The following is a 13471-nucleotide window of genomic DNA, read 5'->3' as shown; positions in this document are numbered from 1 at the left end:
TCTAGTAAGTAATGTAACTTATTAGCTTTGCTACTATTAACATACTACTTATACGGTTGTTATAAATCCTTAGGCTTACCGAATCTATTATCCGTGAACAAAGATGCCTTATAGAATTCTCTTAGGCGTTATGGACTCCGACGGATTCGTTATATATTGCTTACTCTACCTTAATTCTATTGAGTTGGGGAAAACAGTCCCCAGAGGGCAGGGTCCCTCTGATCAGAGGGACACAGTTGCTAGGATGGTGCCCCGGGGGCTGGAACTTGCCGTGGGCCCATTTTTCTTTCGTACCATAAGTAGGGCCGTCCTGGCCATTGCTCCTTAGACAGGACAATCAATTCAGTACTTTTCTTCACACTTGTTGCAAGCTCGATTGACGAGCTCTCCTTGCGTGCAAAGCGATCTCCCTCTGATCAGAGGGAGCGCTATCTGCACATGTTGTTTTGACCTTGTTTAGGCTGCAGGGACCCGATTTGTGGTGGTGTCGCCTGGCCTGTCTTGTCTATCTTGTCTGTCGGGCATTTGGCCGTCTTTGCCCTCCCCCTTGTTTTTGGTGGGTATGTGGGTGTAGATGTGTGTTTCTGCACCATTTCACTATTATGATTTGTACTAAGGTATTACTAGAATGGAAACCCTAATTGTTTAGTAGCTGGCTGGTCAGTGTTGTTGAAAGACATTCCTGATTTTGCCGCGGATTTGATTCATCAGATGACAATCGATTCGATTGAGGAGGACAAACGAATTCAATGATATGGGTAGACACCTCAGGGGAGGTTCGTATGTCGAGAGATCAAGCACATCATTCTCATCGAAGGCTTCGTTGACGCCATAGGAAGCGGACTATACGGGTTTTCACATGTAGTGGCCAATAAGCGAACAAAGGCGGAAGATGACCTCAAATGGATCACGAGTTGGAGGCTGGCTCGAGGGGGTGAGCGGGAATGGTCTTGGAATCAGATATCTAGGTTAGGTAGTGGAATGTAATTGTCATCATGCATCGCCAGGCCCTCTTTAGCTGGAGAGACAAGGCTCAAAAATTAAAGTCTAGGACAGGCTTGCTGACCCAAAACCCATACACATCGAGATTGTGTATACATGACTACTATGTACGCATGATCTCTTCCTAACGCAGCGGGATGAAATGGTAGGCACTCCTCTCCCGCCACTCTCGAATTGCTTAATCTCCAAGTGAACCGCAAACACGAGTCCTGTCCTGCGCCTCATATGGGCCACAACGAACAGGAACCACAGCGTGAAACCTTAGCCTCCACCGAGACCTTGCAAATATTAACTCGCTTTAAAAGATCTACCCACTCCAAGAACGAGAACTTGAAAGCGAGGCCCCGGAACGGGTTTCCGACACCCAAACACACCCTAGTCGCCCTCTGCTTGCTATATTCATTGACGTACCTCCCTTCTGTAGACCTTGAAGGGGAAAGCGCATGGCAGAGGCACCCAGACCCCGAGTTCAGGTTCCTAGACGTACAACAGTTACCGACTCAATGATAGAGCCATTTCTCAATAGTTCCATCCCAGGCCAGGACACCAAGTCGATACTACAAAACCGTCATATTGCCTAGTCTAAACAATTGTTTCGAGGCTTCGACAGTTGACGAAGTTGCCGACCACATAGACATTGATGAGCCAACCGAAACGAGCGCTGTCGATTTCGATCCCATAGATATTGATGAACCTACTAAAGCCGCCGCTATCGCTTTCGACCCCGTCGAAAATGATAGACCAACGGAAATGGACACCTATTACGAGATCCGTTCCGGAAACAACTCATTCGATTGTAGCCCTTTGTCCATCAACTGCCAAGACACCAAAGGGTGCCTACCTAGTAAGCAGAGTTGCGAACCCCACCGTTTGCATATATAGTCTGCAGGCAACGTAAGGCCGGGGCATTCCCAAGTAGGGCGGAACACTATTAACACCCAGAAAGACGGAAGACCTTTAGCTCGGCCGGAACTACACTCCCAAGTTTTAAACAACGAAGTCAAATCCATCATTCAAAGAGCCAATCAACCAAAATTTCAATATAAGGCCTTAATCGAAAGCACAAGAAGGCAACACGATTGGAATCCCTCTCCAGCAGGCTCGTCAGACGCGATGCAATCGAATGCTTCGCCAACAACTGTGAGACAATTTGGGAAGACTGGCATCATTACTCCGGAAGACGACGTTACCTCCTAATGTCGCTAGTTCGGACACCCGGGTCATCGCCGCATTTAGAGCTGTAGACAGTGTTATCTCTGGAAAACAGAGCATATATATGCTACGATGGCTAGCTTACGTTCGGCTAATGGCGCTATATGATTCCCTTAAGCCCGTTGTAAGGGCTGAGAGAGAGAATGGAGAAGCACACCGGGAGCAGGGTAATCGCGACATCAATGCCGTTGTTGACATATACGAGAGCGCCCAGAGACCCTCGAATAGGCGAGGGTTGAAGGATGTAATACCAGAACACCGGCGGACCGGCAAGCGTATGAAGTCGCTTGCAGGCCCATCACCCCTTTTTCCTCCTTATCTACTCAGATGAAGCTGAGACGGTTATATACACAGTCTCCCACATATCGCGGTAGCTTTTCTTTCCATGCTAATTAATTATACTGTAGCAGAGACACCAAACGGACAGTCAACCGAACTTTAGCACTAGTTGCGACCAAAATTCTCCAGAGGCATCCTGAAAATTGGAATCCAGGATTGTACTTGGCCCCATATAATTCTCTTCGAGATAGCACGTTTGCTGCTCGTCGACAGTCGACGCGCAGATGATCACGTCCTTGCACAAATCGCTGTCGGTATCATATATCACGAAGGGGGAAGGCTCCTTCTTTATATGCCACGTTGTACTTGGCGGCCCGCTTGCGCACGGCGGCTAGAGCGGTGTACTCCCCGTCGTCGCCGCCCTCTTTCTAAAAATAGGGCACCCAGAAATACTCGCCGGTTTCGCAGGCAAGTAAATGATTGGTCCACGAAAGATCTTCATTCCACTAACAACTCTTTGAAGTGGTGGTTAGTCGTTACCCTGATAGACTGGCCAGCCTAGGGGCAGTTACACCTGTGGTGCAGGCGGTTAGGCGTAAGATCTACTACTGTGAGAACCATGGAGCGCACAGGGGAGCGAAGGAAGCTCGGGCCAGGAGGCGCAGCGACAGAGCACGAAAGGCGTAACAACGGTGCGGCTCACAAGCAGAAGGCTAGGCAAGAACAGATGAGGCTAGGAAAGCACGGATGAGGCTAGGAGAGCACGGGCGCTATGATGAAGCACCGAGAGAGCGGCGATAGAGCAATGGAGAAAATTGCAGTTGTGCACAGAGGCTGGAGAGAGGCCTATAAAAGGAAGGCAGGAGATGCAGGACAGAGAGAGGAAGACAGAGTTCAATGCAACCACCATTCCACCCCTACCTTGTAAACTGCGCTAACGCAGCTTCTGCCCTGCTTGCACCTGGTCACTCTGGTCCTTCTTCCCCTAGAGCATCCCCAGCTCTCACAACTACTGAGGCGCTATGATCATTGTCTCTCAGGCACTTGTCGTTAGTTTGATGTAGAACTTGTGGTGCGGCCAAGGACCATCTCATTTTCCAACATTGCCGATAGACCTGAGGATTCCCGGTAATTAGATTTCAGGTTTCTAAATATTACAGAATCACTCATCAAATCCACAGTTAGTTACTCGTTCGATTGGTAGATCTAAACATGGACAGAGTATTTCACCCTACTTATACAGAGGTAATCTAGCACTGTTTATCCCAAAAAGAGGGTAACTGAGAACTGCCACTACCACCGCCACCATTGCCGCTACCATGACAAACAATTCAACCTAAGCTAGTTTACTTTAAGATGGAATGTTGCGGCCTATTATATAGCCCCTTTATACAATAACTGTCATTATGCCCTATCTATAAATATAATATGAGAAAATCTCGTACGAGAAATATATATAGCTGCATCTCGTAGAACATTTTCTCCGTCCAGTCGAAGACATTGTCATATTTGAACCCCTCCGCTGTAAATATGCGACGGAGAAGCCTGCGAAGGTACGAGTAGCCGGGCCTGTCATCGAAACGTATGGACCGGGTGTACAGTAGTTGATGTAGGCGGCGAATTTAAGAAACTCAAATTGGGAGGGACTTCGGATGATGGTAGTGGTCTCCCGACGGTCCTCTTAAGGGCGAGGAGTTCATATGATGTTTCTCATATGTGATTCTCTCTAAATTTAGAAGGGTAGTCGAGCTTGTCCTCACACCCGTGTCATCGAGTCTCCGAGAGCGGGGCATCGAACTCGGTGCGGTAAAGCTGTGCGGGTCTCGGTGGGGCACGTTGGCATTGTTGGCGCCACCGCCCTTCGCGAGCCAGAGAGAACGGAGGCGACTGCGCACGCTTCGTTAACTCGGCTTGCCAACCTTAACGCACAACACCGTAGTCAGATACCTGGCTCCGTTACCCTCCAGTCTGTCCGTTTCGAGAAGCTTTCCACACCGCGCGAGATCGATGCGCCAGAGGCTGTCCATGTGCAGCAGCGAATGGCGATTGTTCGTTCCCGGCGTACGCATGCTGCTCGCTCTGCCGCGTTCGTTGGGTCAGTACGCATCCGAGGCATTTCGTCGGCGTACAACCATTCGCGCTGCTGGCCGACTCGTTTGCGATAGGAACACACCGTGACCGCAATTGTTGCAGCCCGACCCGGGGCGCCGAAACGATTGGCTGCGGGCTGTGTTGTTGGGTGGGCGCCAGTCACGCTCCAGACCTAGACGCCCCTCTACCCCGCCGTTCCTCGCGACTTCGCATTCTCTTACACGGCTGTCATCCACCCGTCAGAGCGTGTTGATCTACGCGTTGATCTGGGCTCGTCTTCCTAGTTGATTCGACGGCGCATTCGGGATGAAGCGTATATTTCAGCCGTAGCAAGGGAATCGCCATCTCGACATACAAACGCGGATTCCGGTCTATCCAAGACCCTCCCGGTCCGCTCTTTCCCGGTGGAGTGAAGGTTCTGCACGATTGCCCGGGCGCCGACATCTGCTTTGTCCACCGTCTGACAGGGGACCGGGACAGCACCTAGACGGCTCCCGGGCAGTCCGAACTCTGGCCGAAGACACTCCTACTACCGAAGCTCGACAAAGCTCGCACATTCACGTACAGTTACGACGCATAATGCGAACATTGGTCGCATCGGCAAATCGGCTATAGGACCACGCTATGAACCTTCTGACAAAGTCGACGACAAGCAGACTCCTCCAAAACGCGTTATCTCGTCCCCTCATCTTCGTCGCCTACAGTGCAAACAAGCGATTCTAAGAGCACGACGGAGTTGCTTAACTTTGTAACCGATCTGCCGCTCGACATCAAGCAGGCATCTGCCTATATAGATCAAAGAGGTATGACGACCAGGCAGTATTTGGAACACTGCAGGTCGACTAACGAGCGCTTGATCGAGTTGCTGAGCAAGGACTTTGAGGATCGAGCCCGCTACAAGAGCACCCAAATCCAGTTGCTGCGACATAGCTCATTTCGTTTGGCCACATCTCTCGTGATAACCAGCTCGCCGCCCAATACCTGAGATTCATATCCTTTCTTGCCAAGGATATTCCGAGAAGTCTTCTTCTGCCGGGGAACGGCGAACTAGAAGCACATAAAGCGATCGGCACGTTGAAAGCGTACGCATTTATTACCGAGCGAGCCGGTCAAGAGTCATACGACATCCATAGACTTGTCCGGCTGGCAATGCGAAGTTGGTCAGCAAAGGAAGGGGAGCTTAAGGCATGCGATACAGCTCTGATACAGCAATAAGGTGTTTCCATTCCCAAAGCACGAGAACAGGGCCAACTGGGTAGGGTATCCGCTGCATACGCTGACCGCGCTGGGGTTTCAAGGGTATTAGACCGATTATACAGCCAAGTCGAGTCTTCTCTCTAACGTAGTAGAGAGTAGTTTTGTACTTGGGAAATATCGGGTGGCAGAGGAACTTATCAGCAGGCGCTTGAGCTGCATATCACATATGTCGGCAGGGCCAAGGAACCCAAGTCTTGCTATACCCAGGCGCACGAAACGCAATGAAACCTCAAGCCGGAAACCGGAAAACCCGGTAACACCCTGGCCATAGATCTTGGTTTACGGACACTATCGCTATAAATCCGGCCTCCATATGTGATTGCGATGTCCTGTTCCGCCCACTTCTGGCTCCCTGAAGGCCATTCAGGAAGTACCTCACGCTGTTTGGCGCTAGAAATGTTGCGGATGGGGCGCCATGCGGTTACGCTGCCCCCCGAGAAGCGACGGCAGGTCCTTGAGGAGATTGAACAGCGCGCCTAGGACCACTAGGCCGAACGCGCACATAGGCCCTAGGATGGCAAAGACGGTGAAGCCGTACGACGCCTGCTGGAAGGCGGCGTCTCCCCGGAGCCGCTCCGTGGCGAGGCCGACTTGCATCGCGGTCAGCACCAGGGCAACGAAGACGGTAGCGGCGGCCATCCAAGCGAGGTTGTCGCGGAAGAGGCTGCTGTAGTTGTGCCGATCGCGGAGGTAGGGTTCGAAGGGCGGGGGCTGGGTGAAGCGGTGGATGGTGTTGATGCGGGAGAGGCGGAGCTCGGCACGTAGAAAGCGCGGGTGGACCGCGGGTGGGTCGCGCTCGTGCGTACGGAGGAGCGCCCTGGCCAGGGTCTTCCAGTCTGCCCATTCGATTGGAGAGTCGTCTTCCCTACGAGGCAAGAGGCGCTTTTCGTTGGCGACGTGAAAGTCACTCTCCGACGATATAAGACAAGCGTACGTGTAGAGGAAGCCAAGGGCGACTTTCCGCGGGATCTCCCGATACGCATCCCTTAGACGGTCGCCGCACATACAACTCTCAGGACACTGTAGGTTTCTCTGGCAAAAGACCAGATCGAGAAGAAAGCGCGGGACGGGCTTGACGAAGAGCCTCCCCTCGTTGGCCCAGAGGAGGTGCAGGTCCATCCGGTCAACGACGGCGGTCTCTCGGCCCATGGCGACATGAAGTGCAGCGGCGTGGCGGGACGCTTTGCGCCGGCAAACCATAGATGGTTCAGCATATCGGCCAAGGCCCCTAGGGACAGTTCCCTCCGTAAGAATGCCGGTATGTCATCCGCCGGGTTACCGACGACGTGCTTTCGGGGGGCCTCGTAATAGCGATAGGTAGCCGGCAAGGCATCTACTGTGCTCTTCTGCTTCCCCTTTACAAGCACTGCGGTTTCGAGCTGTATACTATCGTCAGAGAGTAGGAACGCTGAACGCAGGTAGGGCTGCTAGTATACCGGCCAGGACGAAGGATGTCGCCGAGCCATTGTATGACGTGGGCGAGAGTGCCGGAGGCTAGTCGTTCGACAGGACGGGCTTGCGCGTCAGCCCGCGTTCAGGAGCCGGAGGGCACACAGAGGCTACTGTGCGCATACAGTTAGCTAACCCGCCGGCGATAACTTCGGGAGATTCAACCTCTGCTGCGGACCGTACCTCTTCCGTTTCTACTTTTGTGCTGTTTGTCTTGACACGATTGGGAGCATCTAGATTACGGGCCCCGATCGACTGCGGTTGTTGAGCGCCGTAGCGGCCTGTCCAGTTGCGTCGCCCATGCTACCGCGAGATACCGTTGGCTGCGACCGACGTTGCTGGCTGCTTGTAGGCCGAGATGATTGGACGTAGTCGGCTGTGGCGCTTCGAGCTGTTCCCTTGCACGAGCGGGAATCGCCGAACGACTTGGGTTTTGCGCCAGGCATTGGACTTTCTCATCTGCGAGGGCGATCGATGCTCGACATTCTTCCCCTGCCGTAATCGCGTACAAAGGGCAAGAAGCGTGTCTATAGAGATATCGTTTAGTCCTCTCATCTCTTTTGTTTCAACGGCGAGCTTGACACGGCTGCGGCGCGGACCATTGGCTTTGTGTCCCTGATCCACAAGTGGGATCGATATGAACCCCGCTTCTCGGAACATTCCCGGGACGGCCACGATGGTGAGATCCCTCTCCACGTAGAAAAATGCGGCCAGACGCTGACTCCGCTAACCCGCTTTTAGGCTCCGAAGGGACTTCGCCAGATCGCCCCAGTTGGCGACGCTCCCGACGACGCGACCATCGAGTACGTTCTACCCGGTCTAGCGATCGGAGGCACGTCTAACCCGACAGTATCATCACGATCTACGGCTTGGGCACCGAGTCGCCGCGGACATGGGAGTTCAAGAAAGGTGGGGGCGAGGTTGTGAACTGGCTCTCGGATCGCGACATACTGCCGGCGGCCCCACCGAAGGCCCGCATATTCACCTACGACTGGAATACAAACTACTTCAAAGATGCGCCCGTGCAAACGCTGCTCGGTTATACTGATACATTGCTTAGTCTTGTCGCTGAAGGCCTCGGTTCACAAACGCGACCGATCATCTTCGTCGCCTCTTGTTTTGGGGGGCTTATCCTGGTCGAGGTATATCCCAGATGCACGGACAGCGGACTGCGGTTAATATCCCTAGGCTATCAATCGAGCGGCCCAGGAAGGCAGCGCCTACCGACATATTCTGCTTTCTACTGTCGGGGTCGTGTTTCTCGCCACTCCGTTCTACGGCAGCGATGCCGCCAAGCAGGCTCGGTGGCAGGTACTGGTTGCCGGCATTATAGAGAGCAGGCCTCCGACCGGCTTATACAAGATCTCGAGCAGCAACACGACTTTGTTTGCCAGCGCGTCCAGAAATTCACCGAGATCGTAAACGCCGAGGCGGTCCGACTGCCCTTATATTGCTTCTTCGAAACCAGGAAGACGGAGATGTTAAGACGAATTCTATCGCGGGGTTGGGCGAAGAGGCTGGCTACGGGTGTAACCCACAAGATTGTACGTTAATTTTATTGCTATTCATAATGCAGCTGACCCGGGTAGCTTGTGACGGAGACTTCGGCTTGCCTCCATGGTTTCCCTCGTCAGGGGCTAGATGCAACTCATTCGGGTATGAACAAATTCGTGGGTCCAGAGTGCCCTAACTTTAAACTCGTTAAAGATGTGATCGGGCAATTCGCTGGAAACGCACCTGTCGTTTTGACGCGGCGGAAGAACTGTGGGTCAACCATCTCTGAGCGGGCTGCTACGGCTAGGATCCTGCTAACATGGTGAAGCACCTGACGAACGGCACTAGATCGTCTTGTTCGGGCGTAACAAGGAATTCGTTGGCCGTGAAGCGATTCTCCTGGGTCTCCTCGGGAGGATCCCTCCTAGTATAGACAAAGATGACTACCAGCGGACCGTAATCGAAGGCTTGAGAGGCGTTAGAAAGACACAAATCGCGCTCGAGGCTGCTTTCCGCCTCAGCAACGCGCATCCGGACTGCTCGGTCTTCTGGGTACCTGCTATGGATATCACTAGTTTTGAGAACGTATACCGCGCTATCGGCCAGCAGCTCAAGGTACCCGGGATCGATGAAGAGAGAGCAGACGTCAAAGCACTTGTTAAAACAGACTTGAGCCATGACAGTACAGGCAGCTGGCTTTTGGTTATCGACAACGCCGATAATACAGAGCTCCTCTTTAGCGACATAGGCCTCGCCGACTATCTTCCATTTAGCCGGAAAGGATCTATTCTGTTTACAACGCGGAATTACGAAGTTGCGGTAGGGCTAGTCGGGTCTGAAAGTTATATCATCCCAGTTGAAGATATAAATAGAGACGAAGCCCTTGAGCTATTGCAGAAAGGCTTAAAGGGAGATTAGATATGCGATACGACAAGCACCAACGCGCTGCTGAAACTTCTTACCAATCTCTCTCTGGCGATATAGCAGGTGTCTACCTATATAGCTGAGAAACAGATCTCGACTACACAATACCTTGGACTATGCAAGTCCAGTAACGAGGATATAATCGAGCTATTGAGCCGGGACTTTATTTCTACTGCCGCTAGCCGGGAGGCTAGAGACTGTTAACGCAATTGGGACTCTGAAGGCACATATACTCATCTCTAAACGGAATAAGTCAGATATTTACGACATCCACCGGCTAGTCCAAATATCGATACTACACTGGTTAGCTCAAGAGTGAGAGCAAAAGGAATGGACTGCCAAAGTGTTGCAACACCTCACAGATATGTTTCCCTTTCCCAAACATAAGAACAGAGAAGAATAGATAAGGTATCTTCCGCATACACAACACGCTCTTGAGTTACAAAAGCGTACAGATGATAAGGCACCAGAAGGTCTTCTGTTTAATGTTGGTAAGAGCCTTTATATACTAGGAAAATATCAAGATACCGAGGAAATACATCGGCAGACGCTACAGCTAAGAGAAGAGGTATTGGGCAAGGAGTATCCGTCCACGCTTAGCAGTATAAACAACCTCGCGTCTGTACTTAATCGGTAGGGGAAGTACGAGGAGGCCGAGCAGATGCATTGGCAGGCACTACAGCTAAGAGAAGAGGTGCTGGGCAAGGAGCATCCGTCCACGCTTAGCAGCATGAACAACCTTACGAATGTACTCGATAGCCAGGGGAAGTACGAGGAGGCCGAGTAGATACATCGGCAGAGGCTAGGGTTGAGTCAAAAGGTACTAGGCAAAGAGCATCCGGATACGCTTACTAGCATAAACAACCTCGCGTTCGTGCTTAATAGCCAGGGGAAGTACGAGGAAGCTGTCAGGTGCAGGAGGAGAATTGCCAGAGTCAGGGATACAGCTACCGGCATCGGGTGCGGGAGAGCTGTAAAGGCCTATAAATTGCCGGCTTCGCCGGAAGTTTTAGAAGGTTCAGAGTTTAACACTGTCACCTACTACCTCCTTAGAAGTGATAGCTGTGCAGACGCTGCTCCTACAATGGGAATCATCCTTTCACTCTCCTTTTCTTACCCGCAATCCCTCCTTTGATTTGACAGAAGCTAAGCAGATGCATCGGCAGACGTTACAGCTAAGAGAAAAGGTGTTGGGCAAGGAGCATCCGGGCACGCTTACTAGCATGAACAACCTCGCGAACGTACTCAATAATCAGGGGAAGAAGTACAGGGAGGTTGAGAAGGTATTAGGCAAGGAGCATCAGTAGGCACTATAGTTGAGGGAGAAGGTCTTGGGTAAGGTACATCCCGGTATACTTGAGTAAGAGAGTCGTGCAGTCTATTTGAGAGCAAGACACATTAGTTTGTTGCTTTACTCACTCTTTCTTATTCTCTTATATTTTCTTTTTGTAGCGTGCTACAGAAAGGATCTAAGAGAGCGAGTTACTATATAGTTATCGTTTTATTCTAGTATCTTCTACTGTCTTCGATGTCTTTCTCTGCCAGTAAGCTAGCTGGCTAGGAATATTGACTTGCTACAAGCTAACCTAGATAGGAAGTAGCCGTCTGGTCAATCCTCTAGAGGCGGCTAGGCTCTACCTGGATGATCCTTTGTCAGGTGCAGGAGAGTGTCAGGTGCAGGCGGGGCACTGCCAGGGTCAGGGGCCTATAAATTACCGGCTTCGCCGGAAGTTTTGGAACGTTCAGAGTTCAACACTGTCACCTACCACCTCCTTAGAAGCGATAGCTGCGCAGACGCCGCTCCTTCAATGCGAATCATCCTTTCACTCTCCTTTTCTCACAGCAATCCCAATTTTCGATCTGACATCCTTATAGAGCCACCTAGCGAACTCAACGGGCTGAGAAGCAGAATATGATCACTCATATGCATAGTAACATCAGGGCAATAACTGTGATAGATAGGATTTTATCTTAATTTAATAGATATAAACGCCTCTTCTATTCCCTTCTACCGTTTCTAAGTGTATGCAATTATCGATCTAAGTAGCTAACCGTACTCAAAGACTAAATTCCAGGCTTTATGACATTTTGCCTATCGTGGAACAGTGTTACGTGGTGGGAGCCCAGATGGGCCAGATAGCTAGGATCCCAGGGGTCATGTGATCCCAGGATTCTGGAACCTTCCCTAGGCACTGACCCATTCCTGTCATATATTTCGGTGCTCCTGCACGCTCTGCCCCAGAGCTTTCTTAGACAGCGCAAGTTTTATCTTATTTTTTACCACGTAACAAATAGAGATCGAGGAAGGTAGCATTTAGGAAGAGTAGAGTCGGAGGCAAATACATTCAGACTCGCAATTTAACACCGTATATCTTCTCGACATAATTCTTAAAATAGTTTAAGTGCTTGAACTCTAGTGCTACCCTCTACACTTAGGGTGGTTATACAACATCTACTTCGCGCTGTCCAGCTGTTTCGCGTAATTCTTGTCGAAATGGTCGTACATCACCGCCGGTCGGCAATATTTGAACGTCCTTTCCTCGTAGGATAGGGCTTCGTCCCCGATACAGCATAGACATTGTTCAAGAGCGGAAAGGGGTCCGGCTCGGGAAACTCCTCCTTGACCGTAGCGTCGGCCTGCGCCCTCTGTCAGATGCGGTTTCGCTTCACAGTCTCTCGTTTGCCACACAGGGCGACTATAAGCTCAGCCACCTAGATACAGAGTTTAAGCAGCTCTACGGAGCTTAAGTCGTCCAGCTGGCTGCAGAGAATCTCGGCGAGCTAGGCATACTCGGGTATATACAGATCGATAATCGGCTCTACATATTCCTCCTCCTCTTTCCGGTCGGCCTCCATATCCCAGGTCGGGCGGTTATAGAAGTAATCTTCCCGATAAGCTCGCCGGACGACATTCTTCCGCTGTACCTCCTTAGTCGCGATTAACATAGTAAATTCCCGAATCCGTTCCTCGTTTTCTATACCTTTGATCCGGTACTAGCCGCTTTTGAGCTATACCCTCTCCGCCTCCAGCGCAATGATCTCTAGATCGGGCAGCATCATCTCCCAGACCTCATCGGGAACCATATCTTTGCTCGCACAGGGGTCGCGTATAAAGCCTATATACAAGAGCATTGCAAGCAGGCTATCCTCGGTCGGCTCGTCTATAAATACATTCTAAAGGTAGAACTTGACCTTCTCGTTGATATATACGTTGTTGAAGGTAGCCTGTCAAAAAGGGTTATGTGTCAAAAGGGTCAGGAAGCTGGATCCTGGATCTGCAAAACACGAACCCGGATCAGTGTGATCCGGATTAGTGCGACTCGGATAAGTGTGATCCGATCTCTCGGAGACCCGTCAACTCGGGTCTCCATGGTCCAGGAAATTGGGAATAAGAAGGAAGTTCACCTCCGTTAGACAAGGAAGAAAACAAGACATCCTCAATTTCCATCCTCAATTTCCATCCTGAATTTCCATCCTAAATTTAACTCCGAACGTTCAGAGGTGCTGTGCATCCGATATAGCCTACTTCGGGTCGTAGCGCATCATCTGATCGCGGACAGCATTAGGGGCGTTGCCTACATACTATTAGAAGAGAGTTGCTTTGGGAGTACAAGAGACCTACCGTTCACTGCGTTTGCCGCTCCCTTACGCCATACCTTTAACTCAATTGCATTCTCATATCTGACACCGAGCGATTAGCGCTCTATATCGTCTCTCAGCTTATAGTATTGAAGAGGCTGATAGTTAGAAATAATAGACTCGT

The 13471-nt window shown here is 51.1% G+C and overlaps 4 protein-coding genes across 4 annotated transcripts in view; 1 reads left to right on the top strand and 3 right to left on the bottom strand.

The window, feature by feature from the left end:
* Positions 1-6231: 6231 nt before the first annotated feature.
* Positions 6232-6990, bottom strand: MFIFM68171_07695 (Subtilisin-like serine protease; the record flags this gene model as incomplete). The annotated part of the gene is made up of 1 exon (XM_071063115.1): positions 6232-6990. The coding sequence occupies one exon, from the start codon at positions 6988-6990 to the stop codon at positions 6232-6234; it is 759 nt and encodes a 252-aa protein (XP_070919216.1).
* A 937-nt stretch (positions 6991-7927) lies between these two features.
* MFIFM68171_07694 (AB hydrolase-1 domain-containing protein (Fragment)) lies at positions 7928-9110 on the top strand (the record flags this gene model as incomplete). The annotated part of the gene is made up of 6 exons (XM_071063114.1): positions 7928-7969; positions 8032-8093; positions 8141-8432; positions 8479-8601; positions 8685-8834; positions 8880-9110. The coding sequence occupies 6 exons, from the start codon at positions 7928-7930 to the stop codon at positions 9108-9110; spliced, it is 900 nt and encodes a 299-aa protein (XP_070919215.1).
* Positions 9111-12489: 3379 nt separating this feature from the next.
* MFIFM68171_07693 (uncharacterized protein) lies at positions 12490-12792 on the bottom strand (the record flags this gene model as incomplete). Its single annotated transcript, XM_071063113.1, has 2 exons — positions 12490-12636; positions 12724-12792. 2 exons carry the CDS (start codon positions 12790-12792, stop codon positions 12490-12492), a joined length of 216 nt encoding a protein of 71 aa, XP_070919214.1.
* A 438-nt stretch (positions 12793-13230) lies between these two features.
* MFIFM68171_07692 (uncharacterized protein) overlaps positions 13231-13471 on the bottom strand; it is a gene marked incomplete at both ends in the record, with an annotated part of 1485 nt that continues 1244 nt past the window's right edge. The window contains 2 exons of the mRNA XM_071063112.1: positions 13231-13283; positions 13331-13389. Of these exons, the coding sequence (XP_070919213.1) occupies positions 13231-13283; positions 13331-13389 (112 nt within the window). The remainder of the gene's footprint in view (positions 13284-13330; positions 13390-13471) is intronic.

This window comes from Madurella fahalii, assembly GCF_045866475.1.
Source record: "Madurella fahalii IFM 68171 DNA, scaffold_4, whole genome shotgun sequence".
In the NCBI taxonomy this organism is placed as follows: domain Eukaryota; kingdom Fungi; phylum Ascomycota; class Sordariomycetes; order Sordariales; genus Madurella; species Madurella fahalii.
The sequence above is the reverse complement of the archived record's forward strand: the minus strand, read 5'-3'. Positions and strand labels throughout refer to the sequence as shown.